The following is a 17,200-nucleotide window of genomic DNA, read 5'->3' as shown; positions in this document are numbered from 1 at the left end:
TATCATTCTTCACAACATGATTTTGGATGATGAAGGTAGAGCGGTCGTTACCTACTATGATGACGATGACCCCCAACCAGGTAACATAACAGACGAAGATAAAGCGGCAAATGAATTTTTAATAAAGTCAAGGGATATACATCAGAACCTTCGAGCTGATTTGGTGGAACACGTTTCAACGATGCCTGGGTTCGAAACCGACGAAGAATGACTGTCTTTTATTTTGATAATTATTATGTATGTTTATGTATTTTTTCTTAAATATGTATGTTTATTTTTTATATAATTATAAATATAAATATATATTAAAAATAATTGTTGATGTGGCATAGCCACCCGCCCAGCCACGCCCAACCCAAGCCCCAACCATACCCCTTTAAAACTTGGCTTTGGATTGGGAATATTCAAGATACACGTGTCATCAAATGCCCAACCCAAGCCCCACCACTCCCCTGGTCTTAGGACCAGTAAGTAGCCCAGGACCCATGGACCGTCAAGTACAGGATGTTGTCGGCAAGTGTCTCATAAAGTTTACAAAGAATTCTCACCCCATTGGACCCTACCACAAAGATGGTGGAAAACAAGCACAATGTCAATAAATAATTAAATATACAATCAAATCGCTATTAAATTTTAATTTTTTGAAGAAACATATATGCCAGTTAATGCACATTATCTTTTCACAAAAGGATTTGATGTTGGAAGCAAGACACATAACATCCACATTAGCTAGCTTCTAAGTCACCATGTGTTTGATTAAAAGCAACAGCAATATATATCCAAATCCAATCAATCAAAACTAGAATAATGGCAACAAACCACTACTAACAGTATATAATTGATACCATCAACAAGTTGTATCTATTTATATCAAAAACCTTAAATCAGCCACCTCAACATCATCACAGTGTTCCTTGTCTATAAAGGAATAACCCCTTGACTTGTTCCTTGCTTTGTAATTTCATATAAATAAATCATTTTTTGAAAATGAATTAAGTGTATCGCATGCGAGAAACTTACCTCAAGAAAATTGTATGTTGAACGACTTAATAACTGTGCGAGGCAAAAATTTATAGTTTACTCCAACATCATTAGACGTTAAACCGGAACAACATAACATCGCCTTCTTGTACAACATATTCTTTCCCCTCAGACCTCAACTGCATATAGAAGGATAGACCTTGTGTAAATGAAATTACGAGAAATTTATATGAATTAACAGATTGCATGAATAGAGTTGGCAAGATGGGCGAGATGGGCAGGCTCGGTAATGGGTCAAAACAGGTTTGGACTGAAACGTGTTATATCTGGTACGATGCTACATGCCGTGTCGTGTTAACTAACTCGCTAGCACTTTTTGCCCATTTTTAGAAATTAGAATTATTCATAGATGATTAATGTTATTATGATGACAAAAACAATAATGTTACAAAAATAAGATAAATTTTCTAATGAGCAAGACTAACAAGGTTGTATGCATTATATATAATATATACAATTAAAAATTTAGACGACTTTCAACCAGTATGACTCATTCAACCCATTTAAAGCCTATTCTGATTTATTCATATAACGAAAAACATTAAAGAGTTAAAACTTCATGAGCACATTACTTTTAACGAAAAACATCAAAAGCAAAGCTACAGAGATTTAGATTAGAAAATCAACTTACAAGTCCTTTCTCCCTTGCAGCTGACAATGAACCAGCAGCAACAAAATCGTTATATGCCACCTGATAATATTCATTAAAAAAGTACATAATTATAGAATAATAACCAACAAAAAAAAAAGATTTACTCTGAAAACGTATTTGGCTTATTATCCAACACACTCACCGTCTCTGCTCTAATGAAACCTTTCTCGAAATCAGAATGGATAACCCCTGCAGCTTGGGGTGCAGTCATTCCTAGCACATCAAAGGGTATTGTTAGTTATATTAGCCTTGAAATGAACACGTTTAATTTATTTATTAATTTATTTTTGTAGAACATGTAATTAGATTAAACTTTAACCTGCATGTATTGTCCATGCTTTAGTTTCCTGCAACAAGAATGAAAAAAAAAATCCTTTATGAGTAAAGTATACAAAAATCACTAATTAAAAAAAAAAAACAGTTTCCCGCACCTTTTCTCCAGAAGTGAAGTATGTACGTAAGCCGAGAAGGTTATACGTCGCCCTAATAAGATTTCCAAGCCCGCTCTCGTCCACACCAAGAGACGTCAAAAATTCCGCTCTTTCTTCTAATGGGAGTTCAGTTAACTCTGACTCCACCTGCAATTGAAACCCTAATTTTAGTCACATCAACACTTAAAACTTTATAAGAGAAAAAACTTGATATATAAAACATGACAATCTAGATGATCAAATTTTCAGTACCTGTGCTGAGACAGTTACTATGCCAGACTTTAATTCAGAAGCAAGTTCCTTCACATTATTCACATACGAATTACTTTCAGGTGTAGCTAAATCAGACTCCGCAACATTTGCCACATAAATCACGGGCTTCATTGTAAGTAAACAGAGATGTTGTATAGATTCCCTTTCAAAATCTGTTAAAGCCACTGATCTTGCTGGTTTTCCATCCATTAGTGTCGCTTGTATTTTTTCTAGGGCTGACTTTTCGGCTTCTTCCTGAAATTCAAACAATTGCAAAGAAAAAATCATGTAATGAAAAGAATGATTATTAATCAATGCGGATAACTCATAACTGAAATCGGTTTTACCTTAGCTTTGACTTGTGAATTACTAGTTTTGCTCTTTTTGAGTTTCTCTATTCTTTTCTCGATCTGCATTTCTTGTATCAGTTCAGCTTATTATAAAATGCTACAGCTATAGCATGTTATCAAAGACTAGTAAGAATCGATTGTGATAGTAATATATAATACCTGGTCTAAATCTGAGAAAGCTAGCTCTAAGTTGATGACATCAATATCTGACTTGGGGTCAACTTTCCCGTTCACATGAACAATGTCGTTATCTTCAAAACAACGTACAACCTGACACAAGGGCAAATTAAAGATTTAAAACATAACAGATTAAATAACCAAATGATTTATTAATCATTTAATTAAGATTTTTAAAAAGCCAACAAACCTGAAGTATGGAATCCACTTCACGTATATGTGACAAAAATTTATTACCTAAGCCCTGTGACAATCATTGACAAAGCATTTGTGTTAACAAATAGTGGTTAAATTTATATAGAATACATCTAAGAACTTATATTAGAAAGTAAGAAAATTATATTTTCTAAACCTCCCCTTGACTGGCTCCCTTCACAAGGCCAGCAATATCTACGAATTCGATAGATGCTGGAACCGACCGTTGAGATTTGCTGAGATTAGAGAGTACTTGGAGACGTGGATCAGGAACAGCAACGATTCCAACATTCGGTTCAATTGTACAAAACGGAAAGTTAGCAGCCTGAGCTTTTCCATTTTCAACCTATAAAAGATAGATTGTAAAATGATGATCTATATAGTTATATATAATCAGGGCACAGATATAAAAGATAGATTGTAAAATGATGATTTATATAGCTATATAATTAGGGCACAGATAATGAATGTACCAAAAGTTAGAAACAATTAAGCTAGACAGACTTTGTAATCTGGTTTAGCAAGTTGATACAGTACAGAACACTTTTGTATAAATAAGTAAACAACAATTAATAGGGGTTGAACTTTTTAATCTGGTTTAACAAGTTGATACAGTACAGATATAAAAGATAGATTGAACTTTGTAATCTCTACTTGATATGCCATCACAAAAGTATGTTGTGTATCTTCTTTGAACTTTTTAACAAGCTTGCCACTACTTCCTGTAATGGAAATCTGCATATAGTGAAACAGCAACAAAATTGATTTCATCGCCTTTAATGTAGACGGTGCTTCACTAAGGCTTTTTTTAAACCCAAATGCAATCAGTTCCGTGTACGGTGTACCACGCTCTTCACATACAACAATCATCTAGCCATATGAAATTGACCTAACAAGTCTTGCAATCTGGTAAAGCAGCTACAAAGTACAAACTTATCAAGATCTTTCTTTTGTACATTTATCACAGTAGCAGAAAATGACCTGGCCTTTTGCGCCAAACTTCAGTATTGAGCTTTGTTGCAGAATAGGCTTTTTGCTCTTTCTCAGAAGGATCTAGTGTAAAGCTCCTCACCTTCATCATTACTTTAACTACACCATTGCCTTATGCATCCTTGATTTGAAAATAAGTGATGTTAAAGATAACTATGAACCCTCTCTCAAGCAGTTGACCAATCCTTAGCATCTTTTGATGCATGTCTGGTACAAAATACACATCTTCTATTAGTTTTGTATCTCAAGAGCCTTTAAATGCCACAGTTCCTTTGTCTTTAAAGAGACTAAGATCAAATGTCATGTGATTTGTGGCACCAATATCAATATGCTACGTGTCACTTGAATTGCTAGTTGCAAAACACGTTGCCACAGATAATTGTTACTCCTCTTTTTGTTTTGCAGCTTGTCCAGCATTCACATTATAATGTTGAATGTTGAATCTTCAGATGATGTCTCATCTTCTAACATTTCTAACATTGTTAATCTGGCCTCCTCCAACATTTAAATGGTGGATTACCTTTCTGCCCATATTACTTACAGGTAGGGGTGTTCTTCGGGTTTTTTAATCGGGTTTTGGGTTATTCGGGTTTTTTGTTATGGGAATCCTATCCGTAACCCAACCCATATAAAATTCGGGTTATTCGGTTTTGGGTAGGGTTAATCGGTATACAGTTGCAATGCATACTTTACAAATTAACTTAACATGATTATAAGTAAAAAAACACAAAAGGACAACTAAAAACACTCCCAATACGATATTCCGTTCAAACCCATGCATTTAACGTATATATTACCTAAAAAACGTCATATACAATAAGCACAAAACCAAACCATATCAACCAATCGTATAAAATAAAAAGAAAACGTCAAATCATATCAACCGAACCGAATCCTTTTAGTTGCTCAAACAACCAACGAAACACTGAAACAAAGCATCATATTATAACAAAAAAACAAAAACATATAGAAGGAACTTTAGAATTTTCTTTTATTATGTATGTATAAATATAAGTGACATTTTTTTATGTAATTCGGGTTAATAGGGTCAACCCGGTTGACTTTTTTTAACCCAATTACCGACCTGAATACTATTTTCAGGTTTCGAGTTCCATCTTGTTCGGATTCGGGTTAATCGTGTAACACCATAATTGGGTTCGGGTTAATTTTGTTCGGGTCGGTTTTCGGGTTTCGGTTAAAGAACACCCAGGAAGAAAAAACATATTCTGTTCTTCCATTCATGTAGAAGAATCAGAACCTGAGTTCTCATAGCGATACGCCTTTTTTTCATTTTCCCTTTGGTCCTTGAGTTTTACTGCACCTCTTTAAGTAGCACATACTTCCACTTTCATTAGCTTTCTTTGTTCTTGTGGTTGCAACGCGTTCAACAATTCTGCCAAACTAATCTTAATCGATAGTTCAGACTTCAGAGACAAGTTACCAAAATACTCTCTGATTGTCTCTACATCCTTCATCTTTTGAGGTTCCAATTCTCTTATCAGGTTGAGAATATGCATTCTCTTGTTCCTTTAGCCTACTGCATACTCTTCTTTCAAGAAATTCAACACGTTACATGCCAAGTTTGTTGTCATAGTTCTGGCAAAATTCTTCAGTGGTAACGTCGTTCTAGTCTTTGACTTAGTTGTATTATCTCCTTTTAACCCTTTATTTGCGCTATGTTCGCGTTTTCATGCAAAGGAGGAACTCCTTAGTCCTCCTTAACGGCTTCCTAGAAATCATTTGCCTCCATATGTGCCTCCATCATTGAAGATAAGTGGTGCACGTGCAGTGAAAGAAGTTTCGAAATCCATATAAGAAAGGAAGATTGTTTCCCGAAGATTCAGGCCCCCAAATAAGGCAGGAGAGAATCACAATAGCTATTGGAAAACTCACTACACTTGTTTAACTAAAAACGAAGTTTATAAAAAACAAGAAAAAATAGAACCTAGAATCAAGCAACTACATGCTGCATGAGTCCATGATCAAATAACTCATAAAACATGGTACATGGTCTCAACTTGGTTTAAAAAAGCGAGCTTAAAGCGTGAGGCGATGAAGCGCTAGGGTTGTCGCTTTTTTTTGCTCTGAAGCGACAAATCACGTGAAGCGTTTTGAAGCGCGCTTTAAGCCCGAAGCGCCATTGGTTTGAAGCGACGCTTCAGCCCAATCAGGTCAGATTTGGGTTTTTTATTTAGGCCCAATAGTCTCTAATAGAGTTTAACTGAGGCCCGCTACTTCTTTGCCCTAAAAAAAATAACGTTAGTAAACATCTTCAGCCGCTCCTCCCTCCCTCTTCTCCATCGGTTCTTCATACTTTCTCCAATAATCGACTTTAATTTATGTTTTCACTATCTATTTTATGTGTTAAGTATGTTTTTTAATCATGTTTTTGAGTTTATTATTGATTAACAAGTAGAATATGTCATATTGATGTGTGCAAATATTTTTTTTGAGCGCTTCGTATACGTGAAGCTCTCGCTTCGCGCTTGAAGCTTCGCTTAAAGCTTTTGGAACCAAAACGCTTCGGAGCGCCTCGCGCTTTTTTAAACCAAGACTTGGTTTAAAAAAGCGAGCTTAAAGCGTGAGGCGATGAAGCGCTAGGGTTGTCGCTTTTTTTGCTCTGAGGCGACAAATCACGTGAAGCGTTTTGAAGCGCGCTTTAAGCCCGAAGCGCCATTGGTTTGAAGCGACGCTTCAGCCCAATCAGGTCAGATTTGGGTTTTTTATTTAGGCCCAATAGTCTCTAATAGAGTTCAACTGAGGCCCGCTACTTCTTTTCCCTAAAAAAAATAACGTTAGTAAACATCTTCAGCCGCTCTTCCCTCCCTCTTCTCCATCGATTCTTCATACTTACTCCAATAATCGACTTTAATTTATGTTTTCACTATTTTTTTATGTGTTAAGTATGTTTTTTAATCATGTTTTTGAGTTTATTATTGATTAACAAGTAGAATATGTCATATTGATGTGTACAAATATATTTTTTTGAGCGCTTCGTATACGTGAAGCTCTAGCTTCGCGCTTGAAGCTTCGCTTAAAGCTTTTGGAACCAAAACGCTTCAGAGCGCCTCGCGCTTTTTTAAACCAAGGGTCCCAAAAACTCTTTCAGTAGCTATTGACTAATGCCTTGCAGTAGCTGATTTAACTCTTTCAAGTTTCAACACAGAGCTTTAACAATCAAACCAAAGAATCATTAGTACTGAACCTACAACTGTGCTTCCATACATAAACCTACAGTTCATCAACGCGACATTTTACATTTCTACTACCAAACCTCCCAAATGAAGGTAAACAACCGTACATACAACACAATTCCTCACAAAGAATGACACGGTTATCAAAACCTCCCAAAAACTTGAGAATCCTATTGAGCTTAAAGCAGTCAATTCAACGTAGATTCCAGATTCATCTCCACTTTAGAAATTATCAGAGTATCAGTCTACATTCCTAGAGTCCTTATTGTGCATCATGTATTTGTGTTCCTAAAAAACTTATAATACAACACATCAGATGCACTGTTTACGAAAATCGAAAAGGAATGACATCTCTGCACACTCTAACAATCACCTTCAGACGTAATTTCCTAAATATCAACTGAAGAAAACGACAGCTACATATTTCAATTATAACATACATATACAAACAAGCGCTCCATTTTAAATTCGAGTCCAGTGTTCAAATTCAATGTAACAAAAGATGAACGTTATCAGAGTATATCAGTCTACAACGCTAGAATCCTTATTGTGTATCATTTATTTATATTCCTAAAATATATATAACACAATACATCAGATGCACTGTTTCTGAAGGTCAAAAAGGAATGACGTCTCTGCACACTCTAACAATCACCTTCACACTCTAACAATCACCTTCAAACCTAATTTCCTAAATATCAACCGAAGAAAACAGCAGTTACATATTTCAACTACAACATACGAATACAAACAAGCACTCCATTAGAAATCGAGTTCAATGTTCAAATTCGATGTACCAGAAGATACACATTATCAGTGTTTGGTAAAAAAGGAGTGACGTATTTGCACACTCTAACAATCACCTTCAGACCTAATTTCCTATATATCAACTGAACAAAACTGCAATTACTTATTTCAGTTACAACATACCTATACAAACAGGTGTTCCGACCATTAGAATCGAGTTCAATGTTCAAACTCGATGTAGCAGAAGATACACATTATCAGAGTATCAGTCTACAATGCTAGAGTCCTTATGTGTATCATTTGTTTATGTTCCTAAAATAATGATACATCATATGCACACTCTAAAAATCACCTTCAAGACCTAATTTCCTAATAATCAACTGAACAAAACTACAGTGACGTATTGCAATTCAACATACGCATATAAACAAGTTTTCCAGTATAAATCGAGTTCAAACTTCTAATTAGAATATTCTATGTAACAGAAGATACAAATTGAGCTATAGGTGCGTGACTGATACTTACAACGGCGTTGAATAAAGTGGATTTGCCGACGTTAGGGAGGCCGACGATTCCGGCTTTGAGGCTCATGCTTATTTTGGAAGAGAAACGGCGGCGGAAGGCTACCGGAAGAGATGTTTCCGGCAAGAATAATGAAGGAGTTCGTGTTATGAAGGAGGACTTCAATGGAAGTGTAGAGATATGGTGGCATGCTATCCTCGCCATTGTTGATGTGAGATAAGAATGGTGAGAGATGTGAGGAGGTTTGCAAAAGGCTTTTGTTTTGTTTCTATAGGGTTTTATTAGTTTTACCACCAGTCCACCAGGAAACTTTGATACAGACGGTTTAAAACATGGAGAGTTAATTGCCGGATGGTTATGTGTTATTTTTTCACCTTCAGTCGGTATTTTTTTAAAGGAAAAATTACAAGTTTTGTCCTTTATCTTTATACCATTTTTCAGGCGGTGTCTTTTTTAACGAATGTTGACAGGCGGTGTCCTTTAGTAGGTATTTTGTTGCAAGTTTAGTTCTTTACATCCAACTAAGTTAAAAAACTCTGTTAATTGTTCGGTGTAAAAGACTAAACTTGCAACAAAATACCTAGGTAAAGGACTAAATTTACAACAAAATACCTAGTAAAGGACACCGCCTGTCAACAATTAACTGGGTTTTTTAACTGGATTTGGTGTAAAGGACTAAACTTGCAACAAAATACCTATAGTAAAGGACACCGCCTGTCAACATTCGTTAAAAAGGACACCGCCTGAAAAGTGGTATAAAGATAAAGGACAAAACTTGTAATTTTTCCCTTTTTTAAATGGTATGTTTGTTTCATATGGTTTGCTCACTTGTTATTTGTTACTCTAGTAGTCCTTAAAATGGATGAATATTGGTTTTCTTAGTTAAGTCTGTATAAAATAACTGAAATAGACTTGTATATTTTAAAGTAAAATTTAAAGGATATCTTTAATGTGGGGCTCACTATTTTATTAATTACTAGTATTAATCACCTGCGTTGCAGCGGTTGTCATAAAACTGTGTTGAGTAGTAGCAATACTATACCATTGTCAGCAACCACCAACACCGGAAAAACTCGTAAAATCAAAATAAATAAAAACGGGAAAAAAATAACGCCGAGCGAAAAGCAGACGTAAAATCTTTGAATCACGCACGCTCGTTGCTGAGAAATTAAACCGAAACGTAAAACACATAAAAAAATAACTAAGCCCATCCAGGATCCGCGTGTTGGACGAACTTGTCAAACGCAGAAAAATATATGTGACGCGACGGACCAGTCAGACGGGAAAAAAATACGAAAAAATGTTGAACGCCACCTGCACGTTGCAGTGCGTTAACTCACAAAATTTAGAAGGAAACGAAAAACTTGGGAAAGATGAAAAGTATGGTGGACGAAAATTGAAAATAAAAAAAGAGTTGGGATTAGATTGGAAAAGATGAAAAACTTTGGATTAAAAGTAAAAAAAACAAAGGGTCTAAATTGCAAAATTGAAGTTATTTATTAATTTTAGATAAAGATAAGGATAAAAATAAGTGATATCTATATATTGATTATTATTAATTAATATTAATATTAAAAGAAATTTATTAAACAAATATAAATAAAATTTATAAGGTTGAAGGAGAGAATGTCATGTGACATTATTTGAAATCTTTTATTATAAGGTAGATTATACAACTTAACCCCCTTATCTCCGATTCCCGCAACCCCACGGGCCCCACCTATCATCTTCTTCATTCTGCACAAGTCAGCACCATGCATCGTCTCTCTCGAGAAACAAATTATAGTGTGTGATGTTCATTGTGCAGCTCAAAGAAAAAATATATATGATGCTGAAAAAGATTTATATGGAAGCCACCAGAGCTTCTGCTCAGGGGCGGACCTACATTGATGGGTGGGTGGACGGGCGTACCCCTTGAAAGAAAAAAAATTAGTGTATTTTTTAAGCAAAAAATCTGATCGCACCCCTTAAAATTTTTCAGTCGCCCCCTTGAATTGTCTGATGTAGAGTGGAAGAGAGAAAGTGAGAAAGGTTTAATCGATTTTTTTATCCGGCCATTGTATAGTTGCAGAGCCGTTTGAGATGTAGGTAGAAGATGATACGAGGAAGATGATAACTAGATGTAGGCTCTAGAGTCTATTAAGTCTAGGGATGGCAAAAATACCCGAGCCCAACGGGTATACCCGAAACCCGACACAAATGGGACGGGTATACCTGATACCCGACGGGTATACCTGATACCCGACGGGTATTGGATTAGTTTTAAAAAATTTCGTGGGTATGGGTCGGGTATGGGATTAGGTGATACCCGACCCGATTACCCAAAACCACATACCCGTTTACCCGAACTATATACCCGATCATATACCCAAAGTTTTTAATTTATATTTTTATTTTCCATTAACCCTTATCTATTAGTGATTTATTTTAGTATGATCATAATGTGAAAAAATAAATTTTCTTTTAGCATATCTATTTGACAATAGTATTTATATTTTGTATGTTGTGAAGTATATACATATAAGTGTATAAATATTATAAAGTTATTAGTAATTTATGATAAAACTTATATGTATATAATGTATATTTTTAATTTATAATAGTTGTTGCATAAATAAAATTATATAATAATTATAATAGTAAAAAGGGTATTTGGAAATCCCAATGTATATCTTTTAACAAACTAATGGGTATACCTGATACCCGTGGGTATACCCGGTAGCCAACGGGTAATTACCCGACAAATACCCGGGGTATGGGACACGATTTTACAACCGGGTATGGGTATGGAATTACCAATACCCAATCCAAACCTGACCCATTACCATCCCTAATTAAGTCTACCCGCTAAAAAATAGCGGAAAGTTTTCTTTCATGTCATCTCATTTAACCTTTTTTTTCTCATTTGGTTTACTTTTTTTTATTTTATTGTTTCATTTAAGTATTTTTAGTTATGATAAAAGGTTATCACACAATAACAAATATTATCTCTACTAATTTAGTCTATCATAATTTTAATTTATTTTGGAATTCTTTTATTGCTCAATAAAGAAATAATTGTATTAAATTTATTGTATATAATTTTTTTACAGGTATTGATGTAAACCGATAATAGTAGCAAAGAGGAAAAGGAGAGGTTTGAAGCAATTTTCGTAATAACCATAGTGACCCACTTCTCACAATGACCCACCTCTTTCTAAGTTAACGGAGAACGTTACCAGCTAGTGATGATACAAATTTCCTAATTTGTGTGTTCTTTGTGAACTATCCAGGGGCGGATGTATAGTGTATCAAGGGGTAGCCTCCGCTACCGCTTGGTCGGAAAATTTTTGACATTTTAGTGTAAATTTTGGAAAAATTTGACGTTTTTTCGATTTCGTTACAGCTTATTTATAAAACGTTCCCGCTTGGTCGGAATCCTAGATCCGCCACTGGAACTATCCGAACCCGAATAGAACCGGATATTTTTTAATACTTGGTGGTAGACAATTGACTACTACAAATTTCTGCCCGCTATAAAAAGAATTTCTGAGTCCGCCACTAAAAAATTTCAAATCATCAAGGAAATGAAACTTCTAAAGATAGTGCTCCAAGTTCTCAGTTTAATGGTGTGAATCATGGTCAACAGTAAACATCTAACTCAAGTTTAATAGATAAATAAAAAAACTTAACCCCTAGGGGCGGATCAATCCCCATGCCAAGGTGGGCGGGCTCACCCCTGGGAAAATAAAAATTTAGTGTTATTATCCGACCAAAATCCCGTCCGCACCCCTTGGATTTTTTTGTCCGCACCCCTTGGATTTATTCGTCCGCACCTCTTGGAATTTCTCGTCCGCACACCTTAGGTAAAAAATATTATGGATTATATTTAAAAAAAAATTAGTAAAGTCTGATTAAAAAAACTACCTATATTATATAAACTTATACTACCTAAACCCAAACCAAACCCATTATATAAACTTATCAATAGCCCACTAATAATCTAGCCCATTAACCCACCTAAGTTAAAACAGTTAAAATAAGCTCAAAAACCCTTCAATTCCTCTCCCGCTCTGTGCGACTGTGCGTGCTCTCTGCCTCCTATCCTGCCAGGGATCTTCATCAGCCAACACAGCAACAACACTACAGCAGTCGATATCAACCGGAATCCGACATAAACGTGATCGGAATCCGCTCCAAACCAACCGAACATCGACAAACGGTAAGTTTTTATGTTTTTTATATGATTTTTCTTGATATTATATGAGAAAAGGGGTAATAAAAACTTAAATAGGTACGAAAAATCGTTTGTTTTGACGTTGCATATGGTTGTTTAGATGATTTTTAGGATGATTATGTTATTTAGATGATTTTTAGGGGTGATTACACAATTCTAGGGCATGATTGTTTGAATAGTTGAAAATTAAAATAGAAACATTATGTTATGGAACGATGAACTAATGGTCATGGATCACTTTGTTTGTGATCGGAACCATGAGTATGGATGTTATGGCGCAATTTCTCAAGAGGAAAGTGGTTGTCCCACTTTTTTTGCCGAATTCTTCTAATTATAGACCAAGGTATGTTTTAGATAAGTTTTTTTGTTCTTTTATTTAATGATTAAGAGAAACAGAAGTAGGGAGGGTTTAAACTTTGATGCTTTTTTGTTTCTTAATGTAATAGGAAGGTACGAACTAGGGTTTGATTGTTTGAAAATTGAAATTGACCCGACCCGCTATGAAACTTTGTTTGTTTGGGTTTACTTGTTTTACATGACCCGACCCGACCCGCTATGAACCGAATTTTTTTATATAGCTAGGGGTCTAAAATATTTAAAAAATTTCCGTACCCCCAGGAAAAAAATCCTGGGTTGGCCACTGTAATAACCCCCTACCATTACGAGATGACCGGAATTTTTTCCGATGGACGGCTGGTAACTTGGTTCCGACCTTAAAACCATTCTGGCGACGATGATGCAAGTCGACAAATGAGCAGGCTAACCAACCCCACCTTCCCACCCCTTCTTCTTTGCAACAACCAGCTGTCACACTCGTCACCTCCTACGACGGCGGAACCTGCAACCCCCTGTCACAGCCGGCAGCTGGTAGTTTCTTGATAACGAAATGTCACCGGAATGCATATGTTGGCCGGAATAAAGGGTATGCTCGCCGGAAACTTGTGAAAATCATGAGTGGGTGGTTTAGGTTCACGTCAGAAGCTTCATAGGGCTTAATATCGGTAAGAGGTCATCGACAATGTGGAGGGGTGTGGTGGTGTGTGGTCACCGGCAAGGTGGCCGGAAAAAACGAAAGTCATCGCCGGATAACAGTATAAGTGGGGTGGGGTAACTTTCTAATTTTAAATATAATATACGTGAGGCCTACGTAATGTTTTAATTATTTTTTTAACAAAAAGTGCGGAAAAAGTGTCCGCACCCCTGGATAACAGTATAAGTGGGGTGGGGTAACTTTCTAATTTTAAATATAATATACGTGAGGCCTACGTAATGTTTTAATTATTTTTTTAACAAAAAGTGCGGAAAAAGTGTCCGCACCCCCTGGAATTTTTCGTCTGCACCCCTTGGAATTTTTCGTCCGCACCCCTTAGGTAAAAAGTGTTATCAATTTATATTTTAAATTTTTTAGTAAAATCTAATTTTAAAAAAAAATACTACCTAAATTATATAACTTTTAATATCTAAATAACTAAACCCAAATACCCAATACATTTAACTAGCCCACTACGAAGTCTTAGCCCAATAAACAAACCCAACAAATGAACAATATTTCATGTAACATCTGTGCCTGTAATCATTGTGAACAGTTCAATTATCAATAAAATAATGTTATTTGATCCCAATGTTTGTTTCGTTGTGCTTTACATTTTTCGTGTTTTGACTTTTGTTCAATTTCAAACTCTACATCGCTTTCTAGAGAATTATACGCAAACTGGTGCGAAAACGTACTCAGTTTAATGCGACAAATACTCCGGAACATCAACATATACTCAACATACCTTAAATAACCTTTACATAACTTAGAAATAAGTTTTGAAGGCTTTGGTATGGCAAAAACAAGTTAATTCGCTTACAGGGACTAAACTTGACAAACTGCGAAAGTATGCCAATTTGAACTGTAACGAACATTCCGGAACATGTCCATAAGTTAAACATACCATAAATATCCTTTACATGGCTTAGAAATAGGCTTTGAGGGGTTTGGTATGCTAAAACAAACTTTTGGATCATTCAGGGGCCAAAAATGTCAAAAAGTGCACAAGTTTGCACTTTCGCGCATAACTGACGTTCTGAATACATCCGGACATCCAAAAATTTATGTAAGCATCCTTATATTATGCCTAAGTGTTTGGCATAAGAAAAATCCATTCGTCGCGTCATTTGGATCGTCTTTCGCGCTTATGCGCACTCCGTCGTAATTAACCGAACATCGCGACCGTACGGCCAAACGAACCGACATCCGACATATTTTTGAGCATATTTTAGGTCCCCTATACTTTAACTTCATTTTAGAGCCTTGAAATGGGGTTAACGGAGCTTAAACGTGCCAAAAACGCATCAAATACCAAGTTTTAGCGCTGCAGGGACTAAAGTTGTAATTCTGCCAAACTAGGGCCTTACGGACCGTAAGGCAAAACCCATACGGTCCGTAAAGGGTCCCCAGATCAGCAGAATCAACATTTAATGCTGATTGGCTCTTCAGATTGCGAAAGGGTCGAATGCCTTTTCACCCAATGAAAGGCCAAGGGCCAAATTCAGTGTATTTAACCCCTGGACACATGTACGCACGAGATCAAGGCACGATATTCGATAAAACGATCCTAACGGTTCCACTTTTCCTATAAATACCCCCCCCCCCATTTGTGTAAAAACCCACAAGAATCAGATCTAAAGCTCTAAGTTGAAACCATTGTTTCATACCTGAGCTATTTGATCTTGATTAGCACTCGGGGACCCTCCGTAAGTCTTCTTTCGCTCTTTTATTCGCTTTTCGAGTCCGAAAGTCGACGTTTAGTTGACTTTCTGCATTGACCAGCTTATGGTCGATGCGAAGTTCATGGAACTTCATAACGTGAGCGTGATCACGATGGTTATGGTCCGTAGTGACCATACCTACTGATTACCCCGTTATCTAGGCTCAGTGACGAGTCGTAGTTTCGGCCAAAATACGCATTCTTGCGTATTTTGTAACCAAACTACTCGTGGGCATCAAAGCCGTTTGTTTTGATGCCAAAACTGTTTTCTAAGCTTAGTTAAGCATGTTCAAACATGCTTAGCTCGTCACTTTTAGTTTAGTGCTTATATAGGGTCGTAAGGTAAGCGATCTAAACCATCGCTTATGCTTTCGAACCCGACCCATTTGGTCGGTCATTAGGACCTGACCAAACACATTAGGTGACCATAGCTATAACCTTCCGAGGTTATACCTTGTGGTCACGATGTTAGGCGTTCCAGACGCGTTCTACGCGAACGACGCGTAAGGTAGCATAAGCTACCTAAACGGGTCGTGATGGACCGTAAGCACTTAGGTTAAGTTTCATTTTAGTATGTAGGCTTTGTTGAACCATATTACACGAGTCTCCATACTCGTTTGGTTTACGAACCCGCGTACTATCCGACCTTCCGATTTGGTCCGGTATATTAACATAGCTACCTATTAGGTGCCGTTGATATTCCGTGACCTCTCGCATTACCTGGTTATTTCACAAGAACAACAAAGCAACCTCAGGTGAGTACATAGAACCCCATCTTTTACTGTTTTCCAAACTGTTTTGGGGTGAAACACATGTGCCTATCTGTTACTTTCATGCTTTCCATGTTTTCACGTCATATGCCTGCTATGTTGTTAGTACATTATAGTACATGATTTCATTACATTTCATGCTAAGTATGCCCATGGTGTGCGTACTTAGTACATTGATTTACATTACATTTTCTGTTGCATATGTTTACTCAGCATATGGACACATTGATTTACATGAACATTTCTGTTGCATATGTTTACTCAGCATATGGACACATTGATTTACATGAACATTTCTGCTGCATATGTTTACTCAGCATATGGGCACATGCCTTCATTTTGTTATGACATTTGGTTTGTTTAACATGGGACAATACATTCATTAACACTAGCTACGCCGTTCGTTAGTAGGTAGTGGTACCATAGGAATTGACAACTCCCATTCCTGAAGTCCTGGGTTTGATAGGACTGGAAGGAATGACCGAATTCGATATACATAACTTAGATAAACCTTTAATTTGTTTAAGGGTTTATCGCCGCAGTCTCAAGGCTTGGATGTATGCATAGTTTACAATACCGCATAAATGTTAATATCAATTGAGCATGCATTTTCCGCAGAACATATCGTTGAATTAAACCACGTTTTACTTCAACGACTTGTTTTGTGCATATGGTTTAAGTTGATACATTTCGCTTACCATACATGACACATTTTGGGATTTCACATTACATGATTTACATTGAACATAAACACGTTGACATTGACATACACATTTGGTGGTTTACATTGAACATAAACATTTGACATGGTTTACACAATAACACTTGACATTTGGGTTACACATGAACAATTTACATGGTGGATTGGTTTGGGTAAATGGTTTGAGTAACGTGGAGTATGTAATATGAC

General features: G+C 36.3%; 1 protein-coding gene across 2 annotated transcripts; it reads right to left on the bottom strand.

The window, feature by feature from the left end:
• Positions 1-791: 791 nt before the first annotated feature.
• LOC110929806 (ribosome-binding ATPase YchF) lies at positions 792-8,845 on the bottom strand. Of its 2 annotated transcripts, XR_002587414.2 has the most exons (12): positions 8,555-8,845; positions 3,256-3,444; positions 3,094-3,147; positions 2,886-2,996; positions 2,724-2,786; positions 2,377-2,631; positions 2,125-2,271; positions 2,013-2,040; positions 1,836-1,906; positions 1,673-1,732; positions 1,021-1,160; positions 792-951 (listed from the first exon to the last, which is right to left on the bottom strand). XR_002587414.2 is itself a non-coding variant. In XM_022172991.2 (11 exons), the coding sequence occupies exons 1-11, from the start codon at positions 8,753-8,755 to the stop codon at positions 1,092-1,094; spliced, it is 1,248 nt and encodes a 415-aa protein (XP_022028683.1). In that variant the 5' UTR covers positions 8,756-8,845; the 3' UTR covers positions 806-1,091. The 2 variants fall into 2 exon arrangements, 1 of the variants encoding a protein (XP_022028683.1); XM_022172991.2 differs by having other exon boundaries at positions 806-1,160.
• Positions 8,846-17,200: the final 8,355 nt, after the last annotated feature.

This window comes from Helianthus annuus, chromosome 3 (assembly GCF_002127325.2).
Source record: "Helianthus annuus cultivar XRQ/B chromosome 3, HanXRQr2.0-SUNRISE, whole genome shotgun sequence".
NCBI classification, from domain to species: Eukaryota; Viridiplantae; Streptophyta; class Magnoliopsida; order Asterales; family Asteraceae; genus Helianthus; species Helianthus annuus.
This window is presented reverse-complemented; position numbering and strand designations above follow the sequence as displayed.